We start from the raw sequence: 17,656 nt of genomic DNA on the forward strand, positions 1-17,656 counted from the left end.
CTATACTACAATTGTCAAAAAGAGGGTTTAATTTGTGTGTCAAGTAATTTTCACATCATCTTTCCAATTGTCTGACATGTTATGTAACCACACTATCAAATAAGGTCATGTACTGTAATAAAAATCCACTCGGTTAACAGTTTAGATTAACAATCTTACACTAATCGTTATTCTAAGATTAACAGACTTGCAACTTAAGATGTCTGATTGCTTGACAATACCAACATTTTGTGTCAATGAAGAAGTTGAAGTCACGGATTACCGAAAACTAAGGGAGCTTTGGCTTGAACCAGGAAAAAAAAAAGGAAGTTTTAACGAAAAGCCCAGTCACGGATTACCAAAAACTAAGGGAGCTTTGGCTTGAACTAGGAAAAAAAAAAAAGGAAGTTTTAACGAAAAGCCCACGTTATTGTTCATTTTAACGAAAAACCACATTTTTACACTAAAAAGTCAAACGTGGTACTATTCACTTTACCCTTTATTTTGTTCTTATCATTAAAACTCAAAGTTTTCAAGTCCTTTTCATTAATATTCTTAAAAAAAAAAGAAACAGAAAAAGGAAAACTAAGGCATATCAACAAAATCCAAACAGTAAAGAGACAAGAAATTTATTAGCAAAACGAGCAGGTGAAAGTTGATTCATATGCTATCGTCAGATTCATAAAAATTGACCGAAACGGGGCGGAAGATCAGTGTAACAAATTTGCTGGACAACAAATTTCCTTATGTTAGCTCCCCCGAAAAGCTTCCATATAACATGAAATAACTAAACACAGCTTATTTTTAATCGCGGTGCAACTCAAACCAGGCGAAGCTAGCAGTCAAGGCATTCATAGCCAATCTACTGAGTCAAGGAGTTTGCTACATCGATCACAAACCGATACCTGACATCTGATTTGGCAAGTCGCTCCATTGCTGTGTTAATGTAATCCATATGAATCAGCTCGATGTCTGAGGTAATGTTGTGCTTTGCACAAAAGTCAAGCATCTCCTGCGTCTCTTTCACCCCTCCTATGTCACTTCCCCCTACAAGCTTCCGCCCTGTAAGCCATGCGGGATTAATTAGAAGTACTGTGGAAATTGACGTTACTTCATGCTCCTCAAACGCTCTTTTCGAGCTCCAAAGTTCCAAACACGCATAAACACCGCAGAAATAATGTTAAGCAGTTTGTTACTATTTGTTGAGAAAGCATGGAAAGCGGTTAAATTTACACATGCATGCATCCTATCCTAAATACGAAAACAAAAATGCTAATTCTATCAGAAGATAATTTATAATATAAAAACAGTCGCGTGTTTGTTGTTGTAGTGGTATACCCAAAACTAAAGGGAAGATAGGCAACTCCAGGGGCTTGTTAGGCAAACCCACGGTGACCAGCTTCCCGTTCAGCTTCAGTAGACCAATTAATGGAGCCAGAGCATGAACTGCAGACACTGTGTCAATGATGTAATCCATGGTACCCATTGCTCCCTGAATAGTACAAGCACAAATTTAGTACAAGTCATTAAGACATACACTAAATTATTTTGTTTTACTCGCAGAAATCAATTCATTCGTTTCCTTTCAAATCTTGGATTCGTAATTTTGTTCCCACATTCGCAGTAATCTTCATTGTGATAATAATAATCATGGTTAGCATGATGGATGTCTATAGAAAACATACACACACACACACACACACACATATTATACGGATTTTATAATTACCTTCAATTTGGCAGGGTCACTTAAGAGGAGAAAAGAATCAGCCCCGAGTCTCTTAGTTGCCTCATCCTCCTTTGCTGGGGAGGAACTGATGACGGTCACTTTCAAACCAAATGCCTTGCCAATCTTCACAGCAATGTGACCAAGCCCACCAAGTCCCGCCACACCCAAATGCTTTCCGGGCTCAGTCATGCCATAATACTTCATTGGACTGTACACAGTGATCCCAGCGCATAAAAGTGGTGCACCCGCATCAGGGGCTAAGTTATCAGGAAAGCGGAGAACATAGCGATGGTGAACAACAATTATATCAGAATAACCACCATAAGTTTTTGTTTGGTCATGATAGTGTGAGTTATAGGTAAATATTGTTCGAGGGCAATAATTCTCCAAGTCCTGTTGGCATGTCTCACATTTCATGCAGGAACCCACTATGACCCCAACTCCTACACGATCACCTACTTTGAATTTGTCCACATTGTTCCCGGTTTTGGTCACAACACCAACAATTTCATGCCTGCAAAATCAACTGAAAACCTTAACACACACAGGAATCAGTTTCAAAACAATATAGAAACACTTCCCACACGTCAATGCAATTTTTCAGAGGATATTCGGTCACAAAAATACAACCATTTCAGCTGAAAATATTAATTAACGGTAATAAGCATGCTAAGCTGATATACTGCAAGACTGGCAATCACCTATTAAGTATTGCAACCGTAGTTCTCCAATGTAATGGAATTCATTTATCTAAGTGAATTCTGAATAGTCAGCTGATGTACAACATAACGGAACATGTTGGAGAAATCATTAACCGAACAACCAATCTACCAAATCATTCACGGTCTATACCTAAAACAAGCAACACGATTGAAATTATTTGCATTTGATTATAAAAATCAAATGAATGTACTTTTTATTTATGGTAAGGAAATGTTTCAAAAATTTATTTTTCTTATATAAAAAATCGTTAAAGCCATAAGATATAACTAGAGAAATTTACAAAGTGAGATCTGCGAAATACCCCGGCACAACAGGGTAGTTGGTGAAACCCCAATCGTTCTTGGCAGAATGTAAGTCTGAATGGCAAACCCCACAGTAGAGGACCTTTATTGTTACATCATCATCAGCATTTTCCCTGCAATTAACATACATATCATCGTCATTGTCATCGTCATTGTCGTCATCATCATCGTCGTCGTCATCATCGTTATCTCAGTTGTTATCACTATTTGCGCTGGTATGTTTTCGTATAACAACATTATTCACTTGGGGAGTGATCTCCCCCTGCCCTGCATCAAGCCCGACTCTTCTGTCTCGACTAATTAACTACAAGCAAGGATTCAGAGCTTTTACACTTTTACTTTTAGAAACAACCATATGTGGGTGAAGCTCCACATTGCCTAGAGAATGTGCTGCCCCCTAGGCAGTACCGAGTCTCTCCCTCTTCAATTTAGATTAGTTTAAATTAGAATATCGCTTGTATTAAAACAAACAAAAATATGAGAGAAAGAAGAAGAAAAACCATGTGTATGTGTTACGAGGAGTAACATCTCAAAATGTAGCTTGGTTATGTTTCTGACATGTTATGGACAGGGTAGCAGTTAAGAAAAACTCGCAAGAAACTTTGAAATAACTATTATTTTTCATGCAGCCATTCTCATTGATTGTAAATGTTTAATTGAATAAAGCATTTCGAGAAGTATAAAGTCAACTGCAAATAATAAGCAAGATAACCACCACACAACTTATAACAAATAAAGGAAAAAAAAAATTTAAGAAACTGAAATAAAAACAAAAATCGCTTCATGCCAATATCCATACAGAGATATAACATTGTTTAGGATAATGGGAATATCAAATTTTTAAACTATAGGGGTGTATTCAATTAGGATTTTGAGGAATTTTAATTCTTTTAATGAATCTAGGGGTATTCAATAAGGATTTTAAGTGATTCTCTGAAATTCAAGGTGTATTCAATTAGAATTTTAAAATAATTTATTAAAATCCTTAGAATTCAATTAGGATTTTAAAGAAGTTTATAACATTTCAAGTGTATTCAATTAGAAATTGATTTTAAAGAATTTGAGAAAGTTGAGGAATTAGAAGGAATTGGAGAGATTTCGTAGTGTATTTTAAGCATCTACAAATCTCACATCTCTCCATGAGATTTTGAGAAATTGAATCAAAACTTTATATGAAATCTCTACAAATCAATAAAACTCCATAAAAATCCATGGATTTTTAAATCCATTAAAATATTTCAAATTCTCAATTGAATACACCCCTAAATTTACAAATCAAATGATGTATTACCAATATGAAATAAGCACGTTAATTGATACTTAATTAATAATCCAATCATCAACAACCACATCATTTTATTTACACTATTTAATTTAAAATTTTGATCTCTATAACATTACTAGTTTGTTTATCATTTGGCAGGATTGGTTTGGAACTTTGATCATCCTTGTCCTTGTATATTAAAGAAAAAGGTGATGTATATTACAAAGAAATAAGAACTGTGAGACATCTCCACATCAAAGCAAAGCCATATAAACGAAAAGACGAAAAAGGCAAATATAAACATGAACCTTCGGGAGAAACGGAAGGGGGAAAGTATTCCAGAGGAGTCTCTGGCAGCCCACCCAAATGCCTTCTGTGGGTGTTCTTCTGGTGATATTGCCATTTTCTTCCTCTCAAATTCTCTCACTTCTCTCCCCCCCCCCCTCTCTCCCTCTCCCTCTCTCTTTGGTTTCTGCCCACTCACTAGCGCTGCTGCACTATGAAATGTAGGGACACGGCACTCATTCCTTGCACTCACTTATATAAAGCAAAAATGAAAAGTCTTGAATGAATAAATGCTCCACTTTTTTTAAGGGACTCTTTTGCATTTATTTCGCTGGTGTTTTGCTTGTGGCACATTTTATTTTTGTCAATTTTTTTGTGTGGCTTTCATGCTATTAGACGTTAGATTTGAATTTCATAATTATTACATCTTTTATTCCAATATGAGACACTCTTTTTAGATACCATTAAATACAACATACCAATGAATAAAAACTTTGCAGTTTAGTAAAACAATTGTTTTTTAAAGAAAAACTTTGCAAAAAAATCTATCAAATTTAGTAACGTCTACCATCATCATAATAAAATGTCCATTTACTTCAAAAATATAAATGAATTTTGCCACCTTTATGGCATTTTAATTCTAGATTTTTTTTTCCATCTTTACGGCATTTTAATTCTAGATTTTTTCCACCTTTACTATCGAAGGGAATATAAATTATTTAAAATTTTGACCTTTTCATGTTTATTAATAGATAAGAATTAGAAAAAAAAAATCGAAAAAAAAGAAGCAAATCGTGGATGCCTTGATCATTAGTGTCTTACTTCAACTTAAGTGTGTCCCAAGTTCGAATGCTCCTCCTTTTCTTAGTGTAAACCTTGATCATTAGTGTCTTACTTCAACTTAAGTGTGTCCCAAGTTCGAATGCTCCCCCTTTTCTTAGTGTAAAACAGTTAGAATATTGCTTATAATACAAAATAATAAAAGTGTATTCAATTATGAGTTTTATGGTTTTTATAAGGTTCTTTAATATTTTGATCGATTGAATACCCTTGACTTTCACACATATATTCAAAGTTCAATATCTTGAATTTTGAAACTAAATTTCAATTTTTTGTGGCATAAATTTAGAGAGGAGAGAGGAAAATCGCAGAGAAGAAAAAGAGAAAATGGCTCAAAGAATTGTATGGTGATTTTCCTCACTCATTGTACCTTTTTATTTATACTAATAAGGGAAGGAGAAATTTGTCCTCTAAGTATTACAAACACTAATAGAGATGATCTTCTAGATAGAATTCATATACATAATCTAGTATTTACACAATCACATATGTGCTATAATTCTAATTACAACACTCACCTTGAGTGTGTAAATACTCCAAGTAGTCTGCAAATCAAACCTTCAGGCAAATGTTGAAGCACTTGATGAAGTCGTCATGTCTATTCATCACAAATAGTAAACGCGTGTCTCTAATGAGGATTGCATATAAGAGTAAGTCTCACCAAAAGTTGGCTATAGTAAAACCCATAGCCCATGGAGAAAAGGTGATTAGTTAATGCAACATGCGGATACTCAGCATTTTCAGGACGTAAGTAGTAGGAAAACCACATACAAAGGTATTGAAGGGAAAAATTATGAGTTTAACACATGGGATTTCTAAATGATTAGCATGCATATACAATTCAAAATTTATATACATGAGCAACGGAAGCAATTTATCAAATAATATCAAAGCTATAGTCATGCAAATCCCCTTCAAGGTTCATAGGTTTATATATAATGCATCTAAAACATTCAAGTAAAGAACAAAGTGAAAGTATAGATCTATACCTCTTGATCTTGATTTTAGACCAAGGATGGACCACCTCCAAGTCCTTTGCTCCTTGAAGTCCTTGAGCCTAGCCTCCCTCCTTGCCTTCTCCACTTTGTTAGTAAGAGTGCTCCAAGGTTCTCCTTTAGTCTCCAAAGGAGAAGACCTCTAAATATCCACACCCATTAGTGTAGTGAGATGGATGGAGGAATAACCAAAAGGGTGAAAGATTCTTAGCTAAAACACCCTCTAGGTGGCCGGCCTTTGTGGTTTTAGAGAGATATTTTCTTTTGCCTCTTTGTTGTTTAAAAACACACAAAAACCCTAAGGATTAAAACTCTATAAAGTTCCTTATATAGACAAAAAGAAACCTAGTCAACAACTTGACTAAATATCTCTCCCTTTCCACTTGCAAGGGCCAGCCCCTTTGTGTTGGTTTGGGCTTTGGGCTTTTATATATTTCTAGTCATCCAATGCTTGAATAAAAGCCCAATGGGTTTAGGCCCAATGGGCCCAATTAAACCCGAACGTTTCTTTAAGCCCAAAACGATCTTTTATCGCTTTTATGATTTCTTTAGACTTTCTAAATTAATCACAACACTTAATTAATCCAATTAATAATTTCCATCATCCATTAATTACTCACTACAAGAGTGTATCGGTGTACAATCATTTTAGGTTCTAATTAGCAAGGCAGTGAGGTGATTGACATCAATCCAATTGATTATATTTAATCCAATCACTTAGTGAATTAAAACTTCATTTTAATTCACCTTTCTTCTTTGATGACTACATTTAATCATCTAGAAGAACTCACAAGCTATGAGTGACATCTAACCATATGTCATAGCTACCCAAGCTAATGTAGAAGTTGTTTGGAGAACCTATTCAGTTGGAATTACAATGTAATTCGATCCTTCTCTAAAACAATACTCTCAATCACATTACTAGGGTATGGATATATTATGTCAAACCCCTAATGTGATTATTTCTTCTTATAAATGATTCTATTGAGTCGTATATGAACGCTTTCCTTTATTACGCTCGATACTTCGGCCGAAGATTCCCGAATCATATCTTAGAGTATTCTTCCTCTCTAATCGAGGATTAGAGATTCCTTGTTGCGCATTCACTTGCCTTCATGACAAAGTGGCTTAACCCCAATTATGCCATGGACATCCGCGAATGAGGTGACTTTGACATAATCAAAGATTAAGTACTTAGCCATAAGACAACGACGATGCCTCAGGTCAAAGGACTACTTACATTATTCCAACCATTAGAGTTACTTGCTTGACATGTGAGTAGACCTCCATGCAAGTACTCTCGTTCGATTGTGTTCAGTGAACTCATTCCCTTAATGAGCACCTACATACTTGTCTTAGTGTCACTACACAAATGGGATGAGACTTTCCATTCTTCCATTTGAAGTGGACACAGTATGTACCGGTCTAAGCATTGTCAGTGTCCCTCCGACAATCCAATGACCAGGAACCTTTTTGGACATAATGGTTATGTGAAGAAGGTCTCTGTAGTCTAACATCATTAGATTACTTCTTCAATCGATCCATTGTCCATGGATTCATTAATAAGGACATATATCGTTTATTGAGATAGTCCTAATTAGTATCTTTGCCATTTGATGTATAAGAGTCATCCATACATCGATTCATTTGTCCTGAAAGGTTTCTTCCAAAGATTGAGTTTCAGGGCATATTTCCAACAATCTCCCACTTGCACTAAAGTCAATCACTAGTGTATCTTATACATCTTGTTGAGAGAGCTTATGCTCGTAGGTTAACTTGGTTATGCATTAATCCCTTTTATCATTTAAAAGGGATTTACTTATCAAATGTTTCCAAAAACATTTGATGATGTCTCTTTCTTGTGTTCGAATACTCTGATGAGACCTTGATTCCATGGCTTGAGCTATCGCCCCATTACGTCGTAGTATCCTACTAACGACCTTATGGTTTGGATTCAATCATTGGTTCTAAAAGAACCTCTTCCATTCAAAACACCTTTTGAAGCAGTTTCTAAAACTATATATCGACATATATTTCATTTGTATACTATATACAAACTTTGCTCCAACCTTGAGACCATTGTAGTACAATACTAACAATCATTCATATGATTAGTACTTCATCCATTATGAAGTTCCATTTGTTAAAATGGCTTATTTTCACTTTGGTTAACAACCTAAGTGAATGCACGCTTCCAGAGTCCCACTCTGATGTTTCTTTCTTAAAGGCAATAATACTCTTTCAGTTGCTTTGGTTCTGATCCTGGGATATAGTAATATCTTAAAGTGACAACCCCTGTGGTTCTTCACCTTTGGATATCTACTTCACAAGTCAATACATGTGTCCCTTTTGTGATTTTATGACATATTCATTATAAGGGTTATGAAAGTGTTTTTTCTATCGCATAGAAAAATGCTTTCTTAAATCCACAACATTTGAGATTTAATTCCCATATAACATTATTGAGATAGTCTTGCTATATCAATAAGTCCAATTTCAAGTCTATACTTCAAAATTGACCATGTCATGTTTTGTCATTTCTCAAGTAACATCTATGTTTTATCAAGTCTATCAAATAGACTTTATTCATATCTTGTTGCTCAAATTATGACATCACTCCCACTGGCCTTGTTGTAACTTAGCATTCATTCAAAAATAACAATTATATTTTCTTGATTTGAATGCATATTGCTCCCACTAACTTAAATGAATCACACACAAAAGAATTCCTTCTCAAGTAATTCCATGAAATGTGTGACTTGCTTTATCAAGTCTATTCATTTAAATTATATGGTGTCATACACCATACTTCAAGTTTTAGTCATACTAAGACCTTTAATGTAGTCATATAAGAATTATCCAAGTCTTTAGTGGAAGCATAGCTCCTACTAAGGATATAGAAACTCAACCATTCCTTCTAGGTGGTTGATATAATTCTTTATCAAAACTACATAGAGCGTTATAGTTACATGAGATGTTGAATTTGGATTGTCTTGTTGTTAAACCATATGTTGTGACTCATTTTGAACTTATTTCCCTTTTGTTTCATCAACTTGTCCACATGCTTAGTTATTTAGCTTGTTCTCATAAAAGAGAATGATGGACAACTCCCAACATAAAACCATTTTATGCTAGGTTGACGAAACCAACATTCAAAGACTATTCTTTAGAATGTCTCACAACATAGAATTTTAACGTTTGAAGAGCTTGAGTCCTTTTAACAATTAAAATTACAAACTTTTAATAATAGTCAAGTACTATTATTCTTTAGACAACTATAAACCAATCACATTCAAGTTTATATCCATTTTCACACCTCCCACTATTTCTCATGACTTTAATGAGAAATCATTTCATATATTCAAAATGTATGAAAGTGGAGTATATTGGAAGAAGACATTGTGTAGTAGCTTTAAAACATTTCAAGCTTATTTGTTTCAATCTTCACTAAGTTAATGTCTTGTTATTAAGTGACTAAAGTCTTTAAACATTTTATAGATTTAGACACTTCTTTCTTGGTTTAATTACTAACACAATTGACATTTTAAAACCTTTTAAAGAATGCCCAATTAGTTGTTCAAAACTACTAATTGAATCAAGAGTGATCTTGATCATTGTGTTTCAAGTGATAACCATCTAAGAAACGTTCTTCTTATTACTTATATCATTATAATGTGATCTTCCTTTTCTTCAAGAAAGGATACTCTAGACTTTTGTCAATTCATATAGAACTCATAGGTAGACAAATGGAACCAAATCTAAAGATTCATTGTATCCTTTTATGTCCTACATGTGAGATCTATCCATAATTGATAAATCTAAAGTTTGGTTATCACATTACAATAAGTGATATAACTCTTGTATCTCATCTAGGATACAACAAGACAATTTTCAATTCATAACACTACTTTAAGGAAATAGTATATATTAAAAAGGCATTCTTCACATTACATTAATATGATATTTCAAACATTCATAATGTTTAATACAAAAAGTATTAGCTCTATACATTTAGAGACTAATATAAACACCTTTATACATTTAGGCACTAATAGTGGTCTTCCATCATATGAAGCCACATAATAAGTTCTTAACAAAATAAGAAAGTTTAAAGACAATCTTTAATGCCTAACAAACTTCCTAAGTAGTAAGCAAAAAACATAGTGGCCGAACCCTTCACCACATTTTCCTTGCTTGTTCATCTTCTACTTGGCTTCTCCACCTATATACAATTATACAAGTGATTAGCTCTTTATATCAAATATAAATATTTAGAAGATCTAACATTTAGAATTGAAGATAAGAACATAAACCATACCTTGTGGCTTGTCCTTAAGACTTGCAAGGTATAACCTGCAATTCCTCATCCAATGCCCCTCCTTTCCACAGTGGTGGCAAGTCCCTTTGGGCTCCTTTGCCTTCTTTTTCCTCACTCCTCCTTTCGGCTTAGGAGTGGGTGGCTTCTTCTCCTTCCCTTTGCCTTTGCCTTGCGGCTTGGCCTTGGAAGAAGATGGCTTGTTGTAGACTACTGCAGAAGTCCCTACAACGTTCTCTTTCTTCATAGTCTTCTCGGCAGTTACTAACATATTTAGTAACTCAGAGAGAGTACTATCCATCTTATTCATATTGTAGTTCATTACGAACTGCACGAATGAATCAGAAAGAGAAGCCAATATGAAGTACTGGGCCAATTCCCCGTCAAGTGGAGTACCAAGGTTCTCCAATTGTTCAATGAATCCTATCATCTTCAGTACATGTTGATGCACTGGAGCCCCATTGACCATCTTGGTCTTCACAAGTTCACAAACAGTGCTAAAGCGACGGTTGCGCGTCCCTTCACCATATAACTTCGTAAGATGGAGTATTATGGAAGATGCACTGTCCATGCCCTCGTGCTGTCTCTGTAGCTCCTCATTCATGGAAGCCAATAGATAGCACTTGGCTTGTGTGTCATCCTCAACGTGCTTGTCAAACTTAGCACGTTCATCCTCAGTAGCCTCAGGGCCGAGAGGTATGTGAGGTGGAGCCTTGTCTAGTACGTAAACAATCTTCTCCAATGTTAGGAGAATCTTGACATTACGATACCACGATGGGAAATTGTGCCCCTCTAGGCAATGTTTGTCGAGTATTTTCGCGAGTGTGCTTCCAACCATATCTAAATACATACAACAACAACAACAACAAAGCCTTTTCCCACTAAGTGGGGTCGGCTATATGAATCCTAGAATGCCATTGCGCTCGGTTTTGTGTCATGTCCTTCGTTAGATCTAAGTACTCAAGTCTTTTCTTAGGGTCTCTTCCAAAGTTTTCCTAGGTCTTCCTCTACCCCTTCGGCCCTGAACCTCTGTCCCGTAGTCATATTTTTGAACCGGAGCGTCAGTAGGCCTTCTTTGCACATTTCCAAACCACCGGAACCGATTTTCTCTCATATTTCCTTCAATTTTGGCTACTCCTACTTTACCTCAGATATCCTCATTCCCAATCTTATCCTTTCTCGTGTGCCCATACATCCCACGAAGCATCCTCATCTCCGCTACACCCATTTTGTGTACGTGTTGATGCTTCACCACCCAACATTCTGTGCCATACAACATCGCTGGCCTTATTGCCGTCCTATAAAATAAAATTTTCCCTTGAGCTTCAGTGGCCTACGACGGTCACACAACACGCCGGATGCACTCTTACACTTCATCCATCCACCTTGTATTCTACGGTTGAGATCTCTATCTAATTCTCCGTTCTCTTGCAAGATAGATCCTAGGTAGCGAAAACGGTCACTTTTTGTGATCTTCGCTAGATTGCTCCAGTCATTAGTGAGGATAAGTATATAAATGGATAGAGATAGGAAAGCAAACACAAGATGTACGTGGTTCACCCAGATTGGCTACGTCCACGGAATAGAGGAGTTCTCATTAATTGTGAAGGGTTTACACAAGTACATAGGTTCAAGCTCTCCTTTAGTGAGTACAAGTGAATGATTTAGTACAAATGACATTAGGAAATATTGTGGGAGAATGATCTCGTAACCACGAAACTTCTAAGTACCGGAGTGTGGTATCGTCTTGACTTTCCTTATCTGTCTCATAGGTAGATGTGGCATCTTCTCTGGAAGTACTCTTCCTCCATCCAGGGGTGGTATCTGTAACTGGTGGAGATGCACAAGGTAATGTATCAATGTCACTTGAAGCTTACTTGTAGTTTAGGCTTGGTCAAGCGCGATACAAACCATGTAGTAGGAGTCCCCCAAGTCCCCGAACTAGGGGATCTGCTGAAAGAGGTGACAGATAAGGTAAGCAATCAGAGCTCCGGCTGATTGTTCACATTCTCCCTATCTTGCAGGCAGCATGAAGGATAAAGAGAAGAAAAATGAGAAGAGATGATATGGGATACTTTTGCTTTTGAAGAAGTAACTTTCCACAAGCTTATTCTTGAACTAGGCTGGAGGGTTTTCTGGTTTCCTCCAGAGTATAAGGCCGACTGAAGAATTTGAGGGTCAAAACAAGTCCATCAAATCTAGAGTACGTTCGACCCTGCTGATATGGGATACTTTTTCTTTTGACAGAGTAGTGGATGTATCGGCACGTGTGCTGTTACGCTTGTCTCCACATGCTTCCTTGTATCCTTCTCACTTGCCCTATCTGTTCCTCAGGCAGATGCGGTATCTTCCCTGGAAGCATAAGATGTTGAAGATGAGTACTCGAGAGCAATGCCAGGTAAGTATTCAGGTAAGGGGTTCCAGGCAATCAGTTCCTGACTGGAAGCTTGATTCCAAGTGCTGACTGATTGCTCTCTTTCTCCTTGTCTTGCAGGTAAGAACAAGGCCAAAGGAAAAGACGGGGAAAAAGCATGATATGGGATACTCTTACTTTTAACCCTGATGATATGAGATATTCTTGCTCTAGTATAGCTTGTTTACAGAGGTATTATCGGGGGGGGGGGAAAGAAAGCTGAATATTTCGAAAGGCTTCTTTGGGAGTGCCCTCTCAGATAAGAGGAAGGGTTGAGCATTTTTGCAGGTCTGCCTGTCCGTTAGGGATGGAGGTCGACATATATAGGAGTCTCCCTAACATCAAGTAATAATGTTATTCCTTTACCTTGCTTGGTCATAGCACGGTAGTGGGAGCTGCCAGCTTCACAAGTTTTAACTCTGTCAGAGCACTTTGAAAAAGTGGTCTGTGGTATCTGGAAAGCTGATGTTGCGTGTGAAGATTACAGACAAGCTTTATCCAAGGAGATCCAGCTCTTGAAGTTGGGAAAGTGGTGCCTCTTCGGTTTTCGAACAAGCAATCCTGTCGGGGATCCGGCTCTCGAGATTCGGAGAACGATGCCTCTTCGATTTTTGAGAAAGCAATCCTGCTGGGGGTCTGGCTCTCGAGATTCGGAGAGCGACGTCTTCAATTTTTGAGAAAGTAATCATGTTGAGACTCTGGCTCTCGAGATTCGGAGGGCAGTGCCTCTTCGATTTTGGAGCAAGCAATCTTGTTGGGAGTGTTTTCTCGAATGTGAGTAAAGGTTGGGCATGTTTGTTAGTCTATCTTGCCACGAAGCACAGAGGTTGACACACAGGGACTTTCCAATTATCCAGCAGTGGTACTGTTCATTTACCCTCTCTTCGATTTTTGAGAAAGTAATCATGTTAGGAGTCTGGCTCTCGAGATTCGGAGGGCAGTGCCTCTTCGATTATGGAGCAAGCAATCTTGTTGGGAGTGTTTTCTCGAATGTGAGTAAAGGTTGGGCATGTTTGCTAGTCTACCTTGCCACGAAGCACAGAGGTTGACACACAGGGACTTTCCAATTAACCAGCAGTGGTACTGTTCCTTTACCCTCTCTTCGATTTTTTAGAAAGTAATCGTGTTGGGAGTTTGGCTCTCGAGATTCGGAGGGCGGTGCCTCTTCGATTTTGGAGCAAGCAATCTTGTTGGGAGTGTTTTCTCGAATGTGAGTAAAGGTTGGGCATGTTTGCTAGTCTACCTTGCCACGAAGCACAGAGGTTGACACACCGGGACTTTCCAATTATCCAGCAGTGGTACTGTTCCTTTACCCTTGTGGGTAATAATATGGTAGCTAGACCTTCAAAATTTATGTGTCTAAACTTTGTTAGTGTTATTTCTTTGCTATTCTTTTACTTTTCTTGGTCAAAGCGATGTAGTGGGAGCTGCAAGCTTCACGTGTCTCAACTTTGTCAGAGAACTTTGGCAAAGTTATATGTGGTACCCATGAGCTACTGTTGCGTGTGGGAAGTGGGTGATTGAACAGTACGATTCATGTGCTTTCTACTTTGCCAGAAATCTTCGACAGAATGCCCATAATTTCCGTAAAGCTGAGTGTGCGTGTGACAGGTGCTGACAAGGCTGGAAAAGTAGGTGCCTCTTCGATTTCTGAGACCGGCCCTCGTGGTCTCTGAGCAGCCCAGCTTTTGAGAAAGCAAGCCTCTTTGATTTCTGAGATCGGCCTTCGTGGTCTTTGAGCAGCCCAGCTTTTGAGAAAGCAAACGCCTCTTCGATTTCTGAGATCGACCCTCGTGGTCTCTGAGCAGCCCAGCTTTTGAGAAAGCAAACGCCTCTTCGATTTCTGAGCAGGCGCCTCTTCGATTTCTGAAGCTTCGTCGAGTGCAGATTTTTATAGGGGCTGACATTAAGTTCAAAAGCACACTTGAATATCCACCAGTAGAAGCTCCATTCTTGCACTTCTAAGATCTTGATTTGTCCGACCTCTTCTCTCTTCAACACCTTTGAAAATGTCTGGCCCCTCCGACCGTCACTTTGACTTGAACCTTGTTGAAGAGGCAGCCCCGCCTTCTCCAGACAACATATGGCGCCCATCCTTCGTCTCCCCTACTGGTCCTCTTACCGTTGGGGATTCCGTGATGAAGAATAATATGACGGCTGCGGTAGTGGCTAGGAACCTTCTCACTCCCAAAGATAACAGACTACTTTCCAAACGGTCTGATGAGTTGGCTGTTAAGGATTCTCTGGCTCTTAGTGTTCAGTGTGCAGGTTCTGTGTCTAATATGGCCCAACGCCTATTTGCTCGAACCCGCCAAGTTGAATCATTGGCGGCTGAAGTGATGAGTCTCAAACAGGAGATTAGAGGGCTCAAGCATGAGAATAAACAGTTGCACCGGCTCGCACATGACTATGCTACAAACATGAAAAGGAAGCTTGACCAGATGAAGGAATCTGATGGTCAGGTTTTACTTGATCATCAGAGATTTGTGGGTTTGTTCCAAAGGCATTTATTGCCTTTGTCTTCTGGGGCTGTACCGCGTAATGAAGCTCCAAATGATCAACCTCTGATGCCTCATCCTTCTAGGGTTCTGTCCAGTACTGAGGCTCCGAATGATCCCCCTCCGGTGCCTTCTCTTTCTGGGGCTCTACCGACTGCTGAGACTTCTCCTAAGCAACCTTTGTGAAGGCTCCCTCTTGTTTGTTTATTTTGACTCAAGTATATGTACATATTTGTAACTTATCGGGGATATCAATAAATAAGCTTTCCTTCATTTCAACGTATTGTGTTAAATACACCAAAGCCTTCTTCGCTAAGTTCTTTGAATTTTCTTTTGTTGAAGCTTGTATGTTGAAGCTTTGTGAGTGGAGCATGTAGGTTGAGGTAGTGTTCCCTTAATTTCCCGAGTGAGGAAAACTTCTCGGTTGAAGACTTGGAAAATCCAAGTCACTGAGTGGGATCGGCTATATGAATCTTAGAACGCCATTGTGTTCTGTCTTGTGTCATGTCCTCCGTTAGATCCAAGTACTCTAAGTCTTTTCTTAGGGTCTATTCCAAAGTTTTCCTAGTTTGATTGTTGATTAAGTCAAACGATTCGGGTCTTTAAACCGAATGACACCACCCACCATTTTTGGCAAATTCCATATCCCTCAAGATGGAATCCGGGAGTTTTCAAAGAAAGCTCCTAGCGGGTTATGGGAGGCTCACTATTACCAAGCCCACCTCACGATGATACAATGTTGGCTAGCAAAAATAATAATGAGAGGGTACAATTACCCATTCACAACAACCTTTTGTGATTACCCATCTTTTTGGCCTCTAGAGAGCAATGCCTCACGATGATACGATGTTGGCATCATTTCTCTTAGTTAAGTTCTTTCCCACCATGCCGGTTTAGATAGGGGTTTAAGCATGACCTCACGATGATACGATGTCGGCCACACTCGTTGCCTACCTTAACCTCATCAAATGTTTTAAATAAACTCCTCCTGAGTATAAGCATGCACTTTGCACTCCCCCATGATAGGGTGAAGGCGATGTACAAGTCATAAACGATTGGAGCCTACCACGGTGGAAGGCCACGAAAAAGTGTTCAAAGCACTCTTACGCTTTCAACTTAATATTTTATGTTGGTTGAGGGATTTTAAGGTCTCATCAATTTTATTTATTTAATCATATTCAAATAAATAATGTCCTATTACAACTACTAGTCCAAAGTTAATGAAATTAGTAGCATATGATATCCCCACTATTCGTTTTCATAAAACAAATCAATATCAAAACATTTTTCAAAATATTGGAGATATATATAACTACTAATTGTTTTCATTATAGTTTAGTAGCGTATGATACTCCCACTATTTGTTTTAAGAAAAAACAAATCAATATCAAAAACAAATTTTTCAAATATTGGAAGTAACTACTACTACTAAGGTTTTTGCATTCCTTTGAAATTGGACTTATAGTTATCTTAGGCTCTTGGATGACCATGGACTTATTAGGTTATTGCAACAATGAGCCAACATTGTTGAATATAAACTCGGGGAGGTTGTGTCAATTTAATTACGTGCTTTTCAATCCAATTAAAACATTTTCATTGAGCCATTAGAAATGAAAGACAATCATTCATTGCTAATTAGGGCATTGGACCCATTTAATCTTTAATCTCATGTCAAAACCCTCTTTTAGTTATGTCTCCTTACCAATAGTTAAAGAAACTCTAGTCTAGCACTAGAGGGAATCAACTAACTAAAAGAGATAAAGAAATAATAAGAATTACAAACCGATTTGTACAAATTCCTACAAATTACACATACTAAGAGGGAGAGATAGATTAATGTCAAATGTGACAAGGTCCAATAAAAACAGTAATTAAAACACATTCCCAAGGTTCAAACAATTTGATTTTAGCCCCTTATCTCATAGCTCAATTATCGTTTAAGGCATAAGTCCATAGTCACCCTTTTTCTAACTACTTAATCACATTAAATAATCAAAATGGAATGCAACATGAACATTTAGATTTAGTGCATATGGGCACAAAAGAATTATGAGTTTAAACAACTAACAAAATTAAAATAAAATATTTTAACTTTCTAGTTAGTAGGGGCCTAAATGCAAATAAGAAAAAGTTAGGGGTCAAACCGTAAATACTCAAAAGTATAAAATATCTTTTTCCAAATTACAAAAGACCCCCCAAGTGGATAAATCCACTAGGGTGGCTGGCCACATTAAGGGGAGATGGGAAGTCTCACCCATCTTGCTTTAATTCAATGCAAGGTAGAAAAGTCCAAATTTGCATGTCACTTAGTTT

The 17,656-nt window shown here is 37.6% G+C and overlaps 1 protein-coding gene across 2 annotated transcripts; it reads right to left on the reverse strand.

Annotated features, from left to right (window-relative positions):
- Window positions 1-592: 592 nt before the first annotated feature.
- Window positions 593-4,511, reverse strand: LOC126601235 (probable mannitol dehydrogenase). 2 transcript variants are annotated; one of them, XM_050267916.1, is made up of 5 exons: window positions 4,306-4,508; window positions 2,733-2,846; window positions 1,709-2,222; window positions 1,318-1,471; window positions 593-1,041 (listed from the first exon to the last, which is right to left on the reverse strand). In XM_050267916.1, exons 1-5 carry the CDS (start codon window positions 4,398-4,400, stop codon window positions 842-844), a joined length of 1,077 nt encoding a protein of 358 aa, XP_050123873.1. In that variant the 5' UTR covers window positions 4,401-4,508; the 3' UTR covers window positions 593-841. The 2 variants fall into 2 exon arrangements, with proteins under 2 accessions (XP_050123873.1, XP_050123874.1); XM_050267917.1 differs by lacking the exon at window positions 2,733-2,846 and having other exon boundaries at window positions 4,306-4,511.
- Between the last annotated feature and the right edge of the window lie 13,145 nt (window positions 4,512-17,656).

Source organism: Malus sylvestris, chromosome 15, assembly GCF_916048215.2.
Source record: "Malus sylvestris chromosome 15, drMalSylv7.2, whole genome shotgun sequence".
Taxonomy (NCBI): domain Eukaryota; kingdom Viridiplantae; phylum Streptophyta; class Magnoliopsida; order Rosales; family Rosaceae; genus Malus; species Malus sylvestris.

What these genes read in the sequence shown, in the direction of transcription:
- LOC126601235 (XM_050267916.1), bottom strand. Translation starts at nt 4,400, where the DNA reads ATGGCAATATCACCAGAAGAACACCCACAGAAGGCATTTGGGTGGGCT. An exon ending in AACTACCCTGTTGTGCCGGG is followed by an intron (nt 2,223 to 2,732) that starts GTATTTCGCAGA and finishes TTGATTTTGCAG; the next exon opens with GCATGAAATTGTTGGTGTTG. An exon ending in TATCTTCCCTTTAGTTTTGG is followed by an intron (nt 1,042 to 1,317) that starts GTATACCACTAC and finishes CATGGCTTACAG; the next exon opens with GGCGGAAGCTTGTAGGGGGA.